The sequence below is a fragment of the Saccopteryx leptura genome, chromosome 4, assembly GCF_036850995.1.
Source record: "Saccopteryx leptura isolate mSacLep1 chromosome 4, mSacLep1_pri_phased_curated, whole genome shotgun sequence".
NCBI lineage: Eukaryota > Metazoa > Chordata > Mammalia > Chiroptera > Emballonuridae > Saccopteryx > Saccopteryx leptura.
Window position 1 is genome coordinate 104,638,893 of NC_089506.1, and position 22,564 is coordinate 104,661,456.

Below are 22,564 nucleotides of genomic sequence, written 5' to 3' on the forward strand. Positions count from 1 at the left end.
TTTTTGAGATATGCTTATTGTATTCATATATACTCATTATTTGCTGCCTTTTACAGAAAATGTAAGGTCCCCACTTTTGCAATGAGCTTACAACAATTTTCCCAATAGTATTCATATCTTCAATAGAAGATTTGAGGACCCGTATTCAAGAAGGTAAATATCAGTAGATTAAAGAATAAAATTAGAAGTGTTATCCCCATGACTTGATTTTGTGCATTTCATTAGATATCTTTTTTTTTACATATATGAAATATGAGTCCTAGATAGACTTACCATTGAAAAGAAAATCTCTGTCCCCTCATCTTTCCTGTATCTTCATCTATTTTCTAATACCTTCTTCCTCCCCCTCCAGGACCTCAGAACCTTCTGTCCTGCACTGCCATCTAACCCCAGGTCTGCCCTCCACAAGAAAGTGCAACATACCCTCTTACTCATCCCCTATTAGTATTTCTGTCCCACAGACCCAGTCTGGGCATCCATCACTTTTTAAATTCGGTAGCTAATTGCCACAGATGCAGGTGGCACAATAAAATTAAGTCTGGGGAAGAGCTATTTTGTGGATGGAGGAGCTTTAATTCACAGAAGCAACTAAGCATGAGTCCAGCCTTGAGAAGAATGTGATACTGATTATTGTGGTGCACATCATCTCATTTTTTTCCATGGATTAGACACGGGAAATATATCATATTTGAGATTTCCAGGGATTGGTTTCTAATACAGATACTTTCTCACTATCATGAACAAATTCTCTGCAGGGCGATCCCATGTATATGGTGTCTCCATCAGGAAACAGACTGCAGAAGAAAATGGTTCCCCAAACACCTAAACTCCGTCATCCTGTAACCTAACCACCTATCATCAACATAGGTGATAATGCCTCATTTTAAAAGTTTTTAAGCCTGACCTGCAGTGGTGCAGTGGGTCAAGTGTCGACCTGGGACGCTGAGGTTGCCAATTCAAAACCCTGGGCTTCACTAGTCAAGGCACATATGGGAGTTGATGCTTTCTGCTCCTCCCCCCATTCTCTCTCCCTCTCTCTCTCCCCTCTCTAAAATGAATAAAATAATTTTTTTTAAAGTTTTTAAAATATTCTATTTCATATATACTTTCTAAGATAATATATCTGTTCATTATTTTCCTTCTGATACTTTTAAAGGGATGAAGAAACTCAGAAAAAAGGAAATTGACAAGAACTAAGATTTTAATAATTGTCATCAAATTCTCATTGCCCAGAGTGGTTCCTTCAAATGTTTAAATGCTACAAAGGGCTGTTTTTCATCTTACATAATAAAGAGGATGATACTTGATATGAGAAATTTGCCAAGAAAAAGAGTTTTGAAACTGGACAGATTTTGAAGCCACATGATCCATTCAAATCAAAAGGGCCAGCATCTCTTAATCACTCAATGTATGCTAGGCATTGTTTTCAGTGCTTTACCATAGTTATATAATCTTCCTCATTGCCTGTTAAGTATAAACTGAAGCACAGAGAAGTCAAGCACTCTGCCAAAGGTCATCTGGCTAATGAATAATAGGCTGAGATTTGAATCCAAGTGATTGGTCTAGTGCCCCCACACTTGACCGCCATCCTCCCATGTGTCTTCCTAGAAGTCCTAGATTCTAAGAAGAAAATAATAATTGACTTTAATAATGCATTTATGATAGCTTTTATTAAGTACTTTATGTATGCCAGGCATGGTTCTTAACACTGGCTATATCCAAAACAACCCACACACCCTTCTAAGGATTGAAAAGTCAGATGAGAATCTGCCCTATCAGACTAAATGAGAAGCTCTAGTTTCCTCTAGAATTTCATCCTTGGATACCTTGACTCTCATTTTGAGCCTACAACCAACCCTAGGAATAACCCATTGTAAATGGTCATTCATCCAAGTATGAAAGGACCTTTATTGCCGCAAACCAGTGCAGCTAGTAATTCCAGGTCCTGAGGGAGAATGGTGCGGAATTAAAATAGACTCACCGAGAAAAAGAGGATGAGATTGCGAGGCCTCTGCAACGCTGATGGCAAGATCAGAGAGTGAGAGCCCCTGGTCTTTTACTTATTAGATAGCTTAGACAAAGTTTAAGCCAATATACAAATAGGGGAGTTTCTGATACAAAGCCACTTATCTGGGGAATAAATTGGATTCCTCATAAGAGTGCACCACCCACATCATGCAACAGTCAAGGGCAGGGTCCCCAAACTATGGGCCACATGCGGCCCCCTGAGGCCATTTATCCGGCCCCCGCCACACTTCAGGAAGGGGCACCTCTTTCATTGGTGGTCAGTGAGAGGAGCACATTGACCATCTCGTTAGCCAAAAGCAGGCCCATAGTTCCCATTGAAATACTGGTCAGTTTGTTGATTTAGGTTTACTTGTTCTTTATTTTAAATATTGTATTTGTTCCCATTTTGTTTTTTTACTTTAAAATAAGATGTGCAGTATTTGTTCCCATTTTGTTTTTTTACTTTAAAATAAGATGTGCAGTGTGCATAGGGATTTGTTCATAGTTTTTTTATAGTCCAGCCCTCCAACGGTCTGAGGGACAATGAACTGGCCCCCTGTGTAAAAAGTTTGGGGACCCCTGGTCAAGGGTGTGGGGAAAAGCTTAGTGTTGAAAAGATCTTAGTATTAAGAGATCTCAGTATTAAAAGAATGGGAAAGGCTTACTCTTAAACTAAGCCTTAGGCTATGACAACCCTGCCAGCCCACAGCCTGTCTCCCACGCTTTATAGATAGCCCCTTGCCACAAACGAGACAAGCTAACTTCAAAAGGGGAATATAGCAGCAATGAGGATGGACCGTGAAAAAGTTAAATGGGAAAAAAAAGTCATGGTTCTAGTTATATGAAATGTCTAGAATAAGTAAATCCATAAAGACAAAAGAGATCAATGGTTGCCAGGGGATGGAAGGAGGAAATGGGGAGTAACTGCTTAATGGGTATGGGGTTTTATTTTGGAAATGTTTCGGAACATTGTGAATGTACTAAATGCCACTAAATTGTTCACTTTAAAATGGTTAATTATATGTTGTGTGAATTTCTCATCAGTTTTTCTAAAGACTGATAAACAGTATAGGGCTACAAAATCCTGGACATCAGTGAGTCAGAATAAGTTGACCTGGTCCTTAAGTCCATTTTGCAAAGAACACAGGCCACTCCTCACTTCCTTTTCAGACATCCCAGACCTCCTTAGGTGTACCACTGCTTTCAGGTGTGCCTAGTTTACAACTGATTTTTTTTTTGTTTGTCTTTGATAGCTTTTTTTTTTTTTAAGCAGCCACACAAGTCTAAGCCACATTTATTTGCACATGTAATGGGCAACAGATACTCCAAATTCATACAAATTTATAAAACAACAAAGTTAATAATCACTTGGTACACTTGTGTTAATTTGTTTACAGATTCAAGTGTAGATGAACTTCCTTTATTTTGTAAACTTTCATACAAATACTTAAGCAAAAATTCTTGAAAACACTTATTGGCATGGTTCAGTTAGAGCCAAAACAAAAGTTAAGACCACCAACAAACTCATAAACCAAGTTTAGAATATACTTTTCTACCTCCTTCCCCTGGAAAGAAGTGATTATTTTAACAGATGTATATGCTTTATTTGATAGCTTTTAAACGATTTGGCCTGCACAGACCTAATTTATCAGCTGTATCGGATTCTTAATATTTCTCAGGTGACTCAGCATCTTAGAGAATAAACTACATTTTAGTTTCACAGTTTACCAATAACAGCTGCTTTGCAGTAAGACTGTTCTTATATAGTAGTATGATCCCTTTTCCTCACAGCCTATATACTGAAAAGTAATCTAGAAAACAGCTGAGGAAAATTCATGTATTAGTGCTCAAGTCATAATAATAGAATTAATTTATAATTCTCTAAATTTGATTCAGACTCATTTAAACCAGCATGAAGTCTAGTGTCCAGTCATGTTATGAAAAACTTGGAGTACATTCATTGTACAGCTGTTTCAAAATAACCTCAGAGGGGTGAAAAGACTGCAAAGAAATAGGGAGAACACACGTTTCCAAAAAAGAGCACACAGTTTATGACAATATAAAGAATTGTTTAAAAAGATAGGACACAAAAATGTAAAAGGTACTATAAATCCACTGTAAATAAAAGAGTATGATACTGTCATTTGGAAAAATAATATATAAAAACTATGGGGAAAAAGGCAATGAGAAGCGGATTAGCCCCAGCATTTAATACCAGCACACACATACACACAAAAATAATAATAATAAAGAAGAGAATAGTCTATAATCTCAAGTATATACAGGAATTTAGTATGTGATGAAGCTGGCACCTCAGATAAGCAGAGTAAAAATGAATAATATAAATTAATGATGCTGGGACATCATTAGATGGGTTGCCATCTAAAAAGTAAACTCTGATCCATATCATACATACCTTACACCAGGATAAGTTCCAGATGAATTCACATGTAATTATAAACAATAAAACCAAAAGATGTGGGAGAATTCCTTAACCTCCGAGTGGCAGCAGCCTTTTATATCATGCCTCAAAATACAAATGCCACAAAAAGAAAACGTCCTTTTAATATCATAAAAGTAAAAAATTATCCATAGCAATAAAAAGACATTAAAACAAATACCAAATGGGAAAAAAATTTTTTTGAACTCATACCCCAGAAAAGGGCTAATGTAATCTAACACAGGAAAACTTAAGTTCCAAAATATGGAAACGAAATGACCAATCACCCAAAATAAAAACAGGCAAAGGATACTGGCAGTTCACAGAGAGGGAAAATACAAAGAACTCAAACATACGACATGATGCATAATCGCACACATAAGAGAAATGCTAAATTAAAACACGAGAGAAAATAAACATTTTTCACTGTCTGGCAAAAATGCCAAGCTTGTTTACACACTATGTGGCAACACTGTAAAGAAACAAGATATTGCTGTGGAGTAGCAATACAGCCCCTAGGAAGGGAAGTTGCACATTGCATGTACTCTTTGATCAGGCACATCCAGTGACAAACATTTAGCCTACAGATCTAGTCACCCACTTGTGCCATAGTGGACAACCGTGTTCACTGTAAACCTGTTTGTAACAGTGAAAGACTGTACATTACCTAAATAAGCAACAGTGGGAAACTGGTTAAATAAATTGAACACCTAATGCAGTGAAATACTATGCAGCTGTAGCAAGAAGAAGATCGTAGTCTCCTATTAACTGAAATGGAAGGAATGCCAAGATTAATGCAGGCACTCTGGCCAGGTGTCCTGGTCTTTGAGTCTCCAAGGTCCAGGCATCAAACAGGTGAGTGCATGAGCCTTCAGGTGATGCCAGCCCCCAGCTTTCCAGCCCTCCCAAGCCTTTCAGCCTTTGCAGCTGAGGTCCCAGACATCCTTGAGCAGAGACAAGCCACCCTCAAATTCCTGACCCACAAAATTAATAAGCACAACAAAATGGTTATTTTAAACCCCTTAAATAGTCAGAAATTGTGTTATGCAGCAATAGTTACTGGAAGACCTAATTCGAATTCCAAAATACAAAGTCCTTTGCCAAATATTGGTTCTCCTTCAGGACACTCCCCACACACCCCACCCCTAAACCACGGAGGTTGTAAAGGGCCAGGTGACTTCTTCTGGCCAGTAACATGTGAGCAGAAAAGATGTCCCTGTATTTGTTAAGGTTCAGTCAGGAAAACAGATGCGACACTAGGTACTTAACAAGAATCATTTAACATTGGACAAGCATCAGAGAGCTAAGAAAAATAAATAAATAAAAATAAAAATAAAAAAACAAGAAAAGCAGGTGACACTGAGGCAACATAATTGCAGAGAAAAGCTGCCACTTTGGGTTGGGAGCAAAAGATGTTGAGGATGTCGGAACCAAGGTAGAAGGAGGAGCCCCAGGAACAGGGAGTCAGACCCCTAAGGAGGGGCTGCTGCCTGCCTGCTGCTTGTGGGGCTTCTGTTTGTGTCCGAAGGAGCTGGAAACCAGGGCGGTGCTGCTGAAAGGAAGAGGAGCACACAGAAGGGGCGGGTGCTAGCTCCCCTCCCGCTATCCTCCAGCACCCTTGTTGACATGAGTGGTGTGCTGAATTCCAGAAGTTGCATTTCGAGCCAGAGACAACGGCTTTGAGCTGGTACAGTTACTTTCAGGAGGAAGCACTTCAGATGTAGCATTCACTTTCTGCTTCCCCTGCTTAGAGATTATGGGAGCATCTGGTCTTACAGAGAAGCCCATGACGGCGCGGCCTAAAACGACCCAAACCAGTGAGCCACCAAATGAAGCTCACTCTAGACCATCCCCCAGCCTTGAGATACACTCAGGGGTGCATGTCAGGCCACTGGCCTTCTAAGGCTGCTGGGACAGGAGCATAGTCTCCCCTCTCCTCCCTTCCCCTTGGCGCTGACCACCTGCTCCTCCTGGAGGCGCCACCTGTTTATCATGGACGGCCCCAGCCACCTTGCGTGCACGTGCCCTAGAGGCTGCGCTGTGGGGCAGCTCTCTAGCGAGCTGAAGGTGACAGTCTGTGACTGCGCCTCAGCCCGTATGTCAGGGTGTCAGAGGACTCTCGGAGCACCACAAACAACACTCACATCCCACTAAGGGGCTTAGGAAATTTATCCTGGAAAAGGTGCCATTTTATGTGCCCTTTTGAAAGACAAGTGGGTGGAGATGTTTTCTCTGAATCTATATACCCTAATTAATCAGTCACCCCATAAAAATTAATAATAATAAAGAAAGACAAGTGGGTTGGGCTCTTGAACAACAGAGATGGAAGGAGAGCTAAGACTGGGAGCAGAGACATGGCAGCCAGAAAGCATAAGATTTGACTGAATTTAAAAAACCAGATACAAGGATAGCCTCCTTCTAATTATTATGATTAATAAGAACAAACAGTTCTAGAAGGCTCCCTGTGCACCAGGCACTGCACTGAGATAAGGGCTTGTATTTACTGGCTGGAACAACCCAGTGAAGGGGGTCCTGGAATAAACACCCTTTTTTACAGATGAGGAGGAGTATGAGGCTCAGAGACATTAAGTAACTTGCCCAAGTTTACCTACCAAGTGGCGAACTGTATGTAGCCCTGGGAGCTCGTTAGCATCCATACTCTCCCTCACTCTGTGCAGAGTCCCTGAGGGAAGTCCCCACAGGGACAACAGAAGGGTCCCTAAGGATAAACTACTTTCTCACGTAAGTCATACACCTACTTCTGAGACAGAAAGTTACACCTAAGCAGCCCCTTCTGAGGTAAAAATCACCACCAACAACAACTCTACCTACCTAGAAGATGAATAGCAGAAGGGGGGGCAAGAAATTACTCTGTGGGCACTGGCCGGTTAGCTCAGTTGGTTAGTGTCATCCTAAAATACCAAGGTTGCAGGTTCAATCACGGGTTAGGGCACATACAGAAAATGACCAATGAATGTACAACTGTGGAACAAACGAATGTTTCCCTTTTTCTCTGTCTCCCTTCCTCTCTCTGTCTCTCAATCAATCAATTTTAAAAAAGGGAATCACTCCTTGTTATTTTATGCAGGTATGTATTAGGTGTGCCTGGCCATGTGAAGCACTCAGACAAGGCTTGGTTGAGCTGTTAAGGGCAGCTGGTGTTTTATTAAATTGTTGACTGGCAATTTTATGCAGAAGTTATCTCATGTCACCGGCTATTTTTCGTAATTGAATATGAAAGTGAAACAATCTAAATAAACTTCAGTATACTTTATTTACACATAATGAATTTAAATGAAACTTTGTATATATCTGCTACATATTATATTTTATACATATTATAAATTTTAGTAATTTTTTTGAGTGTGGTATACTGTATAGCAATCACCTATGTGTAGTGGTACACGTAGGTGTACCATTTGCAAATATATCTGGTTTCGCTGCGCTTTCCTTTGAAACACACACTTTACACATTCTAGTTGAATTCCTTTTTATACCAGTCACTGTTTTTTCTAAAACATGGTCTTTTAGTTGCCCTGAAAGCCTAAAAGGTGAGTCAATGTAAGGAGCTCTTTTAGAAGTACCAGAAGAAGTGTTAGGTTCTGAGCTGCACTCATTTGAACCAGCAGCTATCCGTTCCCTAGCTACTTCAAATAGAAATTTTTTGGATCTTATTTTGTCTATTATAATTACAGTAAATTTCAAATGCATTGAATAAAGCACAATTGATCAGAAAGAATGCTACTTTTTTAGACCACTTTATACTTTTTCGAAAGTTACTGCTATTTGCCAAATATTGGTCTGCTCGATCGACTCCTTTCATGTACAGTATTTGTTGTTGTAGTCTAATGTGCATGCAGTTTTAACTATACCTTCCATAGAATTTCTTTTTTGCTTTCCAGTTGTTTTCATAGAGGCATCGTGGGAAGTTGATATCATATTCACTAGTCTTTTATCTTTCCGTGATATAAGGACAATGGGTCCTTTCCATAAAAACATCATTTCCCCTCTCTGAAGATTCTCTGACTTTTCTTTTAGTACCTTTGGCAAGCCACAGTTTTCCCTTATGGTACCACAGAGTAACGTTTTCTTTTCTAATAATATTTCAGCTGTAGAAACTCTATTGTAGTAATTATCTTGGTATGCCAAGAATCAAGATGTGGCTCTAAGACAGATAATACAGTTTCTTGTAGCCTTTTGCCTTCACCTGAATAAATCTCGAAGTTGCAGATGTATCCAATTTCACAAAGCATTCTCCCTAAAATCTCATATTTTATTATTTTAGCTGGATTATATGTTCTGAAGCTGATACGTCCTCTATATGGTAACATTGCTTCACCTAGGGATAACTCCTGCTTAGGTACATACAAAGACTAGAATTTTGGAAGAAAGTAATCCAAAAGAGGCCTAATTTTATACAGTTTGTCTTCATTAGATGTATTTTGTGAATTATCACTAAGATGGAAAAATATAAGAATTTGCTCAAACCTCATTCTGCTCATAGTTTTAGGAAACATTGTAGCTTCAACCAAAGGGTCCATTGACCATTAATCCCTCCAATGTAATTTTTTCGTTTGTCCCATCAATACCAACAAACCAAGAAACTTCTTTAAATCAGTATTGGTAATTTTTCATCCATGGTACAGTTTTAGTGGATTTTTTGTAAAATTGTTCCATTTGTTGGTGGTATAAATTGGCTTGAGAAACAACTAAACAAAAAAAAATCATCACTAAAAAGTAATTCCATCGCTTCCCTGATGCTTCGTGGGTCACTAAGGTCAGCAGTTACCCCTGAAATATTTGAATAATCCTCCAAAGTTGGTGTAGTATAATTTTCAATCTACTCTTCTTCAAAATCACTTTCACTTTCAGATCTTATTACATTTCTTTTTTGTCATTTTGGTGGTCTAATATCCGACTCATTACTGTCTTCTGATAAACTATCAATTTCTACATCACTACAATATATTTCAAAATCACTTGGGCAATCAGATAAAGTATCTGAATATAATTCATTGAAAAGTTCTTCACCTTCACAATCTGTCATGGTTGAAACTTTTGTAATACTATAATTGCAATAAAAACCTAAATATCAAGAAAAGTCACTTTTTTATAATAAACTGAACACAATTGAACACGAAGAAGAAAGATTTTACAATATCCTTGATATGTATGTTCAAACTGCAAGCAGTTAGAAAATAGTCCAAGTTTAGACGACTCGACACTGTGATTGTTTTTATCGTACCTTTGATTTTGCGGTCTCACGCCTGGAGGAGTGGGAAGAAAAGGAGTCCACATGAGAATATAGAATGGTGTGCTGTTTTTCGAACTTCGACCCTCAAGGCGAAGAGTCACAAATACTATAATCCTATATTACCCTGAGTTTCAAAAACTGAAATAACTAATGCAAGTGCAAACACGAGTTAACTCATGATCGGTCAACAACGTTTGGGAATGAAAATGCAAGTTAACTCGTGAGCGGTCAACAATGTGTTAAAAATGGAAGAATAGGTGGCAGAAGCAGATTACTGAGATAGTACTTGCAGGCTTTCCAGGAGATGTTGCAGTCTGAGCAGTTGCATCATAACCAGTGTCTACAGTTTTTCTTTACTTTTATTATTGTATTCATGGAAATTTTGAGATTTTTGCAATTACAGAGCTAAAACACTTGTGGCTTACATCTCATGGTCCCCTTGACTTTGAGGGAGCTCAGTGCTCTAAATCTACATGTGGCAGCATCGAGACAGCTGTGATCCTGTGACTGATGAGTGCCAAAGATGTCACCAACCACATCACATCACAGCAGAGAGGACAGGGTGAGGGGAGCCCGAGCTGGGCCATGGGGGAGCGGCTGTGTCTTGCGAGCCAGGATGGCTCCACCACACTGTGCACAAGCACCAGTGCCTTCTCCCGCTTTGGACCGCAAGCCTCCTGCCCAGAGTGAAATGGCCCCGACTGCTCCTGCCTGCTGGGGGATCCTGCACCTGTACCAGCTCCTGCGACCACGAAGACTGCAAATGCATCTCCTGCAAAAGAGCTGCTGCTCCTGCTGCATGGAGGGCTGTGCTCCGTGCCCAGGGCTGCCTGCGTCTGCAGAGGAGCATCGGAAGCATGCTGCCACTATGCCTGAGGCCGGGAGAGCCTGTCCTCGCTGAAACCGGGCAATGTCTACAAACCTGCATTTAAAAATGTCTTCATAAACCCCGACTCAATTGCTATGTTCCTTTCTGTGTGAAATATTTGAATGACAATAAATTCATCTAGATTCTTCTTGCCAAAAAAAAAAAAAAAAGGCTCAAAATGTTATGAAATGTGAATCTCAGTTGCTGTGCAGTCACCTTTCAGCTTCTGTTCACACCCGCTCCTCTGTGGAGAAAGTGTAAAATCTGTAGAGTTTGTACAAGTTTCAAAATAAGTACATTGCAAGTTATGGGTGTATCCTATTGCTCCTTAAAACTTTCCATGTCCTTCCATTTGTCCACAAAATCTGGTTTCTGGAATAAAGCTAGATGACACTTTCCTAGCAGAATCCAGGTCACACCAAGCACTGCTGAGGTTGGTAGTGCTGTGGTCTGGACAGCAAGGGGCCACACAGAACAGCGGTTGTGTCTGGAGACTCGGGAGGCAGACAGCACTTGCACTTACTGGCCCATAACCTGAGATTGCTCCTCTAAACCTTGACGTTGTCACCTGAAAAAACGGATGTACTCAAAGGAAACCACCTCATAACACTGCTGTTGAAGGTTATATGAGGTAACACACTGCAAGCACTTAGAACGGCACCTTGAACACAGCAAGTGTTCGCTTTATTTTATGCAGGATGTCCCAGACTGCCCGTCAGCCTCTGAGACCTCAAGCCAGGAGCCAGGGCCTACTGAGGACACCAACCTCTTGCTTCCAGGAACACAGAGCCCTCACCAGGCCAGAACTAGACTCACGCTTGCCCCACACAGGCACCGGATGGAGAGTTACTCATAAGATGGAGGAGAGAGGTGTCCACACACCTGGCCTACTGAGAATTTTTTCCCCTCTCCTCAGATGAAATATGAACTCAGTAAGTGGGTAGATAACCTTAGAAATACAAAGTAGAAAGCAGATGTAGTCATTCTCCAGAAAACCAGTCCTATTTCTTTCTAAAATATAGAGTGCCGAGCCATTATAAGGGGTCAGAGCTGTCCTGTGGGCCAAGTCATAATTGAGCTGCAATGTTGTAGAAAAAGCCTGCAGTGAGCTCATCTCTTTGTATCACTTTTCTATCTTGAACTAGATCATCAAAGAACACGTACTGAGCACCCACTATAATCACAGTACTGTTCTCAACTGCTGGAAATTATAAAAAAAAGAACAGAAGCTTATTCATTCCCTGAGTTAACAAATATTTATTAAATTCTCACTCTGTACCAAGTACTGACATGACCCAGGTACTAGGGAAAGAGCATGAAACAACAACAGATTAAAGCCCTGTCTTCCAGAGCGCATGATGTTGGGAGATGGAGGGAGGCAGCTAACAATCAGCTAAGGAAATTAAACAGCAGGTCAGTTACTAATAAGCTGTATGAAGAGAATGCAACAGATAAGGGAGGTGTGAAAGGAGGGTGAGCAGCACAAAACAGTCAAAAAGGGTAGATAGCTGGTGTGGTGAGCCTGAGTGGCGCAGACATTAATCTGAGACCCAGGTTGCCTTCTAAGAGCTGCCGTGGCAGGTGGGGAAAAGAGGGAGGGGCCCTCAGCAGAGGCTGGGGCAACCGCCAGGCTATGGAGCAGAATAGGAGAAAAGGAAAGAGTCTCAGGGCACAGACTGTGAGAGCCAAGGGGGAAGGTGTCAAGTGCTCCTGAGAGCATCGCTCGTGTCAAAGCAAGCGCCACACTACACTAGCCATAGAGCTCTGCCTCGGGGTTCAGCAGAGCACCTGTGGCCAGGCAGGAAAGGAACACTAAACTACAATCTAGCAAATGCCAGACCAGGCACCCCCAGGAACAAGCACAGAGTCAGGTGCCCTTCTGGTTTTGTAAGGATCTTCAAGCCACCTCGTCGCCCCTCCCCAAACACATGGGCCCCCTTATTTAAAGGCTGGGAAGGGAAAGATGGCCATGGGAGAGGAAACCCATGTTATTTGAGAGATCTACACACTACCTAGAGCAGGGGTCCCCAAACTTTTTACACAGGGGGCCAGTTCACTGTCCCTCAGACCGTTGGAGGGCTGGACATAAAAAAAAAAAAACTATGAACAAATCCCTATGCACACTGCACATATCTTATTTTAAAGTAAAAAAAACAAAACAGGAACAAACACAATATTTAAAATAAAGAACAAGTAAATTTAAATCAACAAACTGACCAGTATTTCAATGGGAACTATGCTCCTCTCACTGACCACCAATGAAAGAGGTGCCCCTTCCGGAAGTGCGGTGGGGGCGGATAAATGGCCTCAGGGGGCCGCATGCGGACTGCGGGCAGTAGTTTGGGGACCCCTGACCTAGAGGGACTGTTTAATTCAACCAGTTCCACTGCACTTTACTTGGACTAGATAATTTTCTCTTGCTACCAGCAGGTAAGAGCTCAAGGTAAAATCAGATCAACTATAGATGAAGAAATTACATTTTCTCTGCTTAGGGGAGGAGGGGGGGAAGGAGAAAAAATGGAGACAGTGAATACAAAAACTCTATTTTGAGTTTGCTGAAAACAGAAACCAGAAGAGGGAGAAAACATGATGATAAGAGAGAGAACTGCAAGAGTAATGTCCTTGAGGAGGTGAGTGAAGTACAGAAGGGGCAGAGCTGACTTCAGGTTCAGTACCACCCACCCAATTCATCTGTGTGTGTGGAGGGGGGGACAGGGCAGGTGCGTGGGCGTGGTGGCGAGAGTCTGTGCAAGTTCTCTTCTGATTGCTTCTGTTGTTTCTGAGAATCAGAGAGCAAGGGCAGCAGCTGAGAGTGAGGGGGAGGGGTCCTGGGGATTGAGGAGACGGGAGGATGTATAAAAGAGTGGTCTGGAGGGTGGGAGACTGAATGAAAGAGGGTAAGTATGAAGATGGCCGGGAAAACTAAGCATTACTCTAGAGCAGTGGTTCTCAAAGTGTGCGCCAGGGTGCACTGGTGCGCCCTATGGTATTCCAGAGAAATATGTGCCTGTTGGGGACCAAAAAACCAACTAGGCTTTTGGACTTTAGATTTTTGGGGGACAGAGGTGTGGGGAATTGGCTGTAAACTGACAGACTGCCCAACCCCACACCTCACTTGCCTGATTAGGTTGCGAAAGGCTGTTAAGCTGTGGTGCTGGATTGTTTACACTACCCCCATGCTCCCTGTAAAGACTGGAGGCAAGTTTATTCTATCTTTTGTTTGATGTAAAGTTAAGATGATATATATGGTGGGGGTTTTCTGCACTTGGTAAAATTCTTGGGTTGCCTTGGAAAAATGATCAAAGATCTCATTGATTTGCTAATGGCCCACTTTACCCTATAAATAAAGCAAGATGTGGTTTTTGGGCGTGCTTTGTTCTTGCCAGCAGCAATAACAGGGCCCTCCCAATCATGTATTTTCTTAATTCTGCACCATTCCCACTCGGGACCTAGAATTACTAGCTGCACTGGTTCGCGGCATGTGCCCAGATATAAAAATAAATATAGTTACTCTATTATACCATTTCATTATGGGAATACCACTCTTTTTGTTAATACATCATTATTATATTTATTATTAACACATCGTTATATTTTTAAATAAATACACCCAAATAAAATGAATAGATTTCTCAAAAAGAAGTATAATATTGAAGAATCTGATTCTGGAAGTGAGCAAAAGTTAAGTGTAAATAAAATAGGACTTGAAGGCTGATGAGCAGAATTTAATTTATAGCATTTTCCCTCACTTAACACTGAACAATACAATTGGATTAGAAACCCATTCATGGAAGCTTCAAGTGATTTTGGTTTAACATTAACAGAAGAAGAACTGGCAGCTATATCCACTGATTGTGGATTGATGATTCAGCATAAGGAATTGTCTCTTGAAGCCTTTTGGATTTCTATAAAAGAATAATATGTGGCAATATCTAAAAAAGCTTTGAACATTTTACTACAATTTTCAACATCCTATTTATGTAAATTAGGATTTTCTACCCTCAACACAAGAGTAAAAAGAGAGAAGTTCTTCAATGTATTGACGAGGAAATGAGAGTTCGCCTTTCAAATATATGCCCAAACATTGAAGAAATCGCTAGGACACATCAGGCTCATGTTTCTCATAAACACAAGAATAAAAAAACATAACACATTCGTACTGGGACCTGACGAATTTACTAAATCTTACAAAGAATGTATATATCTATAGCTATATATATAGATATATAGCTATAGATATATATAGATAGATAACTTTCTTGTCATTTTTTTTGTATTTTAACCCCTCTTTTTTACAAATTCTAAAAAGCATAACAAAAAAATGTAACAAAAATGTTTTTTAATGTTAAAATAAATTTAATTTTGTCTTATTTATTTTGTTTAATTACCATAAAAGCATACTTGGACTTTATATTTTTTTCTTTAGTATTTGACTTAATTATTATAACATACTTCTCAGAAATTTGTATATAGTGCGCCTACAATTATTTGTAGGATTTTAAATGCGCCCAACTTCAAAAAGTTTGAGAACCACTGCTCTAAAGGATGTGAATTTCAAGTGAAACAACAGCTATTTGAGAGTTGCGTGGGTAGGCGGGGAATTCTGCTTAGCCAGGGTTGTGGGTGTACTCTGGTTCAGGAGGTGGGTATGACAAGCGGGGAATTCTGCTTAGCCAGGGTTGTGGGTGTACTCTGGTTCAGGAGGTGGGTATGAGGTGGGTATGACAAGCGGGGAATTCTGCTTAGCTAGGGTTGTGGGTGTACTCTGGTTCAGGAGGTGGGTAGGCGGGGAATTCTGCTTAGCCAGGGTTGTGGGTGTACTCTGGTTCAGGAGGTGGGTATGACAAGCGGGGAATTCTGCTTAGCCAGGGTTGTGGGTGTACTCTGGTTCAGGAGGTGGGTATGACAACAGAGAAAGCACAGAAGCTGCAGGTGTTTGCCTGGGAATGACCAGGGTCGTTTATGAAGTTTAAATCGGGTAAATTAAGGACTTGAAGCAGATAAGGGACAATAAAGGGGGGGCGGAGAAGCAACCTGTCAGAGGTCCCAGTGACACGGAAGTACTGCAAGAATTGAGGTATGGGGGTTTCTCGAGTTACAACAATCTCAACATACAACGTTTTGAGTTTATGAGGCTCACTCCCATAAAAACTTTAAAAAATTGAGACGTCAGTGTTTCGGCTTATGCCATTAGCGTCGTACTTATAGACTACATGGGCAAACTAGTTTGGTTGTGAGGCAGAAGAATACGCAGTAAAGCAGAGTATGATTGAGAGAGTTGGTGTCCCCCAGTTCAATTACCTACGCCATTTTGGACTGTTAAAAGTGCAAGTGTTCTGTTTGTGTTAGGCTAGGGTGTGTTTTGACTTACACCAAAGTTTAGGTTGTGTCACTGTCCTCGGAACGGAACTGTGTTGTTACTTGAGAGCCCCTGTATTAGAGAAAGTAAGCTGGAAAGATGGGTGATAGAAGTCAGAAACTGGGATGACTGAAATGGAGATTAAGAAGGACTCCTAGGTCCTTGCAGTAATCAGGTGTAAGGGATGTCTACAGAAGCCATTGCCTGGGAAGTGGTGCAGGACAAGACCACTGATAGAAAGAAGAGATGAAGGCATTGCCAGATGCGTGTGAGGGTGTAAATTTTATCAGGAGGAGTGCTTGAGAGAGTGAGGGGCAGGCAGTGAAATCCTCAGTGGGTGTGGATGATGAGAGAGAGCTGGAAAGTACAAGAACGATTCTAGACTGAAGTTTAGGATGGCTGGGAAGAGCAATGATGGGGAAGGTACCCCTCCTCCAAGCCCATGATTCCTGGGTGTGAGACAGAATTGCATGCCCAAAGCCAAGTTTCAGTTCCAGGACGGACGGAGAAGGGAACTTTAGGAAAAAGAAATTGAGGACGTAAACCACAGAATGTTGAATAGGAAAATGGTAGCAGTGTCCATGCACACAATGAGATAAAGAACTCCCAGCAAAGTTCCAGACAGAGGCAGATTAAGGTCGGTTGAGGCCCCGAGAGCTCAGAGGAAAATATTGGGCCCCTTAAAAAAAAAAGAGAGGCCCTGGCCGGTTGGCTCAGTGGTAGAGCATCGGCCTGGAGTGCAGGAGTCCTGGGTTCGTTTCCCGGCCAGGGCACACAGGAGAAGCGCCCATCTGCTTCTCCACCCCTCCTCCTCTCCTTCCTCTCAGTCTCTCTCTTCCCCTCCCGCAGCCAAGGCTCCATTGGAGCAAAATTGGTCCGGGTGCTGAGGATGGCTCTATGGCCTCTGCCTCAGGTGCTAGAATGGCTCTGGTCGCAACAGAGCAACGCCCTAAATGGGCAAAGCATCGCCCCCTGGTGGGCTTGCTGGGTGGATCCCGGTCCGGCGCATGCAGGAGTCCGTCTGACTGCCTCCCCGTTTCCAACTTCAGAAAAATACAAAGAGAGAGAGAGAGAGAGAGAGAGAGAAAATAAATATATATGTTAACCATATTTTTAAATAAATAAAAAATATTATGTACTATTAATGTTAAAATTGCACATAGGAAACCAAACTTGGTGTCATTAGAAAAATGTGTCAAGTTGGGGTTTTGCGAGGCCCTTCAGAAGTCGGGGCCCATGGCACAGGCGGATGAGCCTGCTGTTAAATCCACCTCTTGTTCCAGAGCAATCTCTGGTGCTTTGGGGTGAGACCTGCAAAGCTAGAACGACTGTGGGGTCCAGCAGGGCAGTTTGCTGAGACATCATAGGACTTGCAGGCTCTGGAATCAGGTTGACCAGAGTTCAAATCCCAGTCCTGCATCTTGGCGCCTGTGCTATCTCAAGTGAATCACACTGTGTTCACGGTACAATAAGCTCCCAAGGACGCAGTTAGAGGGAAAGCACAGGACCAAACACATCAGAGTATTCAATAAATGTCATCATCTATTGACGTTACACAGGAATTGACTCAGTTTGAGTCTTTTCTCCGGAATTTTAGTTCGTTCTGGTGTTGGCAAATACTCTGTTTTTCAAGTTCATAAACTATTTTGTACATGGGAACAATATAACACATGTTTAAGCACTCAAATGTACAGGTAAATGTGTAAACCTTGTTCTTTAAGATGAGTAGACATACTCGTGCCCATAGATTTCAGAGTTGTAAGATATCGTTAAAATAATTTGGTCAGCTGTCCCAACACCACTAGACAATTTACATTAAAGGAGAATGGGGCTGGGTGAGGCTGGAGCTGATCCAAGGTCACTAGGTTGTGGATCAGCTAGAACTCCGGAGGAACTCTAGATTCTCCTCTAAACTCCTTTCCCACTCTTAAGTATTGGGGCAGCCTTCCCGACCGTCAGTAAGCAGGCGCCGGTCAACGTCCCTCAGAAGGTCCCCGCTGTGGCAGACCAACCAAACCGCCCAGCAACTAACCTCACTGGGATTCACGCACCGCTCCCCCGGACGGGGTGGGGCTGATGCGCTGCGGCCGCCCCCCGCCCCGAGTTCCAGTTGGTGGAGAGGGAAGCGCCCTTGCAAACAACGGGCCCGGGAAATGGGCGTGAGTGGGGCGGGCGGTAGCCGGGGGCGGAGACTGCGCGCCACCCGCTGGGTCGCGCGTCAAAGCGGACCTTGCAGAGCTGCGTTCCCGCGCTGCAGGGGTCGGGCTGCGCTGCCTGGGCTCCTGCACAGCGGGCAAGGGCTAGGCGCGCTCGCCGCGAGTGGGCTGCCAAAGGAAGCGCTTCGCCACCAAGGCTAGGCGCCCGGCCCACCCAGGGGCGCTGCGGCGCCTGGACCCCGCGCGTGTCTGTGCGTCTGGCCCGTGGGGCGCGCCCATGGGCAGCCCCCGGAACGGCAGCGACGGCGCGGAGGGCGCGCGGGAGCCGCCGTGGGCCGCGCTCCTGCCATGCGACGAGCACCGCTGCTCGCCCTTCCCCCTGGGTGCTCTGGTGCCGGTGACCGCCGTGTGCCTGGGCCTGTTCGCCGTCGGGGTGAGCGGCAACGTGGTGACGGTGCTGCTCATTGGGCGTTACCGGGACATGCGGACCACCACCAACCTGTACCTGGGCAGCATGGCCGTGTCCGACCTGCTCATCCTGCTCGGGCTGCCCTTCGACCTGTACCGCCTGTGGCGCTCGCGGCCCTGGGTGTTCGGGCCGCTGCTCTGCCGCCTGTCGCTCTACGTGGGCGAGGGCTGCACCTACGCCACGCTGCTGCACATGACAGCCCTCAGCGTCGAGCGCTACCTCGCCATCTGTCGCCCGCTCCGCGCCCGCGTCCTCGTCACCCGGGCCCGAGTCCGCACGCTCATCGCTGCGCTCTGGGCCGTGGCGCTGCTCTCCGCGGGGCCTTTCTTCTTCCTGGTGGGCGTCGAGCAGGACCCCCGCGTCGAGGCGCTCCCGGACCTTAACGGCAGCGCGCGGCTCCACCCCTCGCCGCGCGCCTCGCCGCCCCCCACGCCGCCGCCCCTCGGGTGGGCGCGGGCCCCGGCTCTGTCCCCGCCGTCGGGGCGCGAGGCGGCGGCGGCGCTGTTCAGCCGCGAGTGCCGGCCGAGCCCCGCGCAGCTGGGCTCGCTGCGTGTTATGCTGTGGGTCACCACCGCCTACTTCTTTCTGCCCTTCCTGTGCCTCAGCGTCCTCTACGGGCTCATTGGGCGCGAGCTGTGGAGGAGCCGGGGGCCGCTGCGAGGCCCGGCCGCCTCCGGGCGGGAGAGGGGCCACCGGCAGACTGTCCGCGTCCTGCGTAAGTGACGCCATCTCTCTCTCTGCCTAACAACAACCCGCTAGTCTCCCAGCCCTGGGCGCCTCCTCTAGCCAAGTCCCCAGGTGTCCCTGAAGGTAGGAAACTCGGGTCCCTTAAACAGCAATGATTTTCCACGACCGCTAGCGTCAGTGAGCCGGGCTGATCCAGGACACGTAATTAAAGACTCTTAAGGCGACTGCCTGTCCCCCTTAGGTTTCGCAGATATGGGTTCTCACCGTAACCTTGGGAAGACACGGTAGATAACGTTGAACTAAAATTTCTTTACTTGATGCTGTTTTTCTAAAGGCTAAAGAGAACCATGATTGTGCAGACCCGATGCAGAATTCTTTTCAACGGAAAGCAGAGAACACGCCTCTCAAGTGGCTGAGTAGAAGGGAGCCTGTAGCTTATTAGTAGAAATTGCTCCTTTTGCTTTATGTCCAGCATTGATAACACATATATGAGCCAAATATGCAGCTTTAAACAAATATGGATGGGCTGGGGATTTGGCTAGGTCAAAGTTTTATTTAATTTGTTGTCTGTTACTAATTACTTCCGATGGTTTCTTGGGGACCCTTATTTGTTTTGCGATGCTTTAGCTAATTCTGGTGCCTGTGTCTTGTTTTGCAGTGGTGGTGGTTCTGGCTTTTATAGTTTGCTGGTTGCCTTTCCACGTTGGCAGAATAATTTACATAAATACGGAAGATTCTCAAATGATGTACTTCTCTCAGTACTTTAACATCGTTGCGTTGCAACTTTTCTATCTAAGTGCATCCATTAACCCAATCCTCTACAACCTAATTTCAAAGAAGTATAGAGCGGCGGCTTGGAAACTGCTGTGGGCGAGACAGTCCACACAGAGAAGTCTCTGTAGAAGCAGAGCCACAGAGGGGACCACAGGAGGAGACACAGCTGGCTACACTGAGACCAGCGCTAGCTTACAGATGCCTGCCACCAGCACCACCAAGCAAATCACTTCCTCCCACAGTTTCGGGACTTCAGATAAAACAGGTCTGTAGAACAATAAAGACTAAAAGGGGGGAACTGATTTTGTTAGAAAGAATTAGGAAGAGTGGTTTGCATTTTGCAAGTTGGCCAGTGACTTTATTGGCATGATTTTTTTTTTTTTCAATCAAGGTACAAAAAGTAAGTGTACCTCGTCAGGGATGTTCATGTTAGCCTCATGAAACCCCACGTCACAAAATGTGCTCCCGGGAGATTTAAAATTTTCCATTCTTCTAGTCTCTGGAAATATGATTGCTCATCTTACAGTTAATAAAATAGAGATGCTGCCATAGAAATGGTTGCCTTTGAGACCAAAGGTGTATTTTGTTTTTATGTTTTGGGTAAAAATGTAATGGTATATATCCGAGGCACTCAGGATAACCATATTGATCCAAGAAATTATTTAATGATTGTTTATGGCAGCAAAGATTTTTCAGCAAGTGTAAAGAATTCTGGGCTGAGTCCAATTTTCAGAGTCCTACCTCTCTCCTGGCTCAGAGCAAATCATCAAGTTTAGGCACAATACCCTCCTCTGCAGAGCTACTGTACATAAGCAACCACATGGCAAACAACTTCTCCCTGGGTTGTCCCATGGCCTTTCCCAGTGCCATTAGCTAGGACGTAGCAAACCCGAGCCCTGACGCCTGAGAGCAGGAACTGCAGCAGGACCTGGCTTCTTAGACATTTATAAAGAACTTTAGCATGACCAGGCGGTGGCACAGTGGATAGAGCATTGGACTGGGATGCCGAGGACCCAGGTTCGAGACCCCGAGGTCACCAGCTTGAACGCAGTTCTCATCTGGTTTGAGCAAAGCTTACCAGCTTGGACTCAAGGTCGCTGGCTCGAGCAAGGAGTTACTCGGTCTGCTGAAGGCCCACGGTCAAAGCACATATGAGAAAGTAATCAATGAACAACCAAGGTGTCACAACGAAAAACTGATGATTGATGCTATTCATCTCCATTCCTATCTGCCTGTCCCTATCTATCCCTCTCTCTGACTTTCTCTCTGTCTCTGTAAAAAAAAAAAAAAAAAAAAAGAACTTCAATGTGCCTTATTCTCCTAGCTTGGTGGCTAAGTGTTGTCATCGTGCCGGTTTTAGTCGTGATTTGACAGAGTCTTAGATTTCCCAAACAGAAACTGATGGTTCTAAGAAGTCCAGTCTTTAAGATCCTACCCACTCCCAACCAGAGAAGCTGCTCTTACTGAAAAGGAGGAATCAGCAGATGCCGTCAAGGGTGAAAGAGAATGTTGGATGTTATGGCCAACAACTCTGTAACTTTATTTTGTTTTTCACGATTTAAAACATAAACCTATTTCTAGAGGCCCTCAATCACGATGTGGTCAGTGTGAATGGTGCCCCCTGGAGGTAGGCAGGGCACAACTTGCTTAGTTTGAAACTACAAATGATGACTCCATAAACAAGAATCGCTCAGCACGCTAGCAAAGTTCTGCTTTTGTCACTTGGTTAGCAACATAACAGTGATGCCTTCAGTTCCCCTTGTAGTGTCCCTCGGTTGACCTTGCCCTCTCTTGGATCAGCAGTGAGGAAGTCTACAATGTGTTTCTTCCCATTAGTGGAAGAAGCAGAGAGCAGCCACTTGGGGCAGCATTCTCTAAACCAGGGGTCTCAAACTCGCGGCCCGCAGACTAATTTTGTGCGGCCCGCAGACTAATCAAACTTCGTGGATTAGTCTGCGGGCCGCACAAAATTGGTGGGCGGGCCGCAAGTTTGAGACCCCTGCTCTAAACTGTGTTTTGTAGATTTTTGAGGATTATTTGAAACAGTCTTTCTGCTCTGAGTTCCTGTCTGGGCAGTCAAAAGTGTCTTCTTCCCTATGGAAGATTGTGATTAAGAATCTTACTGATTTTTTTTATGTATAGTTTATTATTTTAGATATAGAAGCAAAGACCTCTCCTTGAAGATTTCTGGTTCAGATTCTAGAAAAGAAGGATTTACATCACACTTTGCTGTGGCCTAAATGTGTTTCCAGGTGTGGGCGTGGAGGAGGGCCACCCTTCCTTCCCTGCAGGGTCCCTGAGATGGAGAGTCCGAGCCCATCCTGCCAGCGGATCACTGTGCAGTTGTTTTCAAAATGCTGGTCTCACCCATTAGTGGATTGTGAATTTTATTTGTTAATTTTAGAGAGAGAGGAAGGAGAAGAAAGACAGAAACATCGATCTGTTCCTCTGTGTGCCCTGACCATAACCTTTGCTTATTGGACAACGCTTGCACCAGCCAAGCTATTTGGCCAGGGCTACATTTTTCTTTCATGGAAAGGAGTGAGCAAG

General features: G+C 43.9%; 1 protein-coding gene across 1 annotated transcript; it reads left to right on the plus strand.

The window, feature by feature from the left end:
* Positions 1 to 18,361: 18,361 nt before the first annotated feature.
* Positions 18,362 to 21,767, plus strand: MLNR (motilin receptor). Its single transcript, XM_066383726.1, has 2 exons — positions 18,362 to 19,268; positions 19,899 to 21,767. The coding sequence occupies exons 1-2, from the start codon at positions 18,362 to 18,364 to the stop codon at positions 20,285 to 20,287; spliced, it is 1,296 nt and encodes a 431-aa protein (XP_066239823.1). The 3' UTR covers positions 20,288 to 21,767.
* The last annotated feature ends 797 nt before the right edge of the window (positions 21,768 to 22,564 follow it).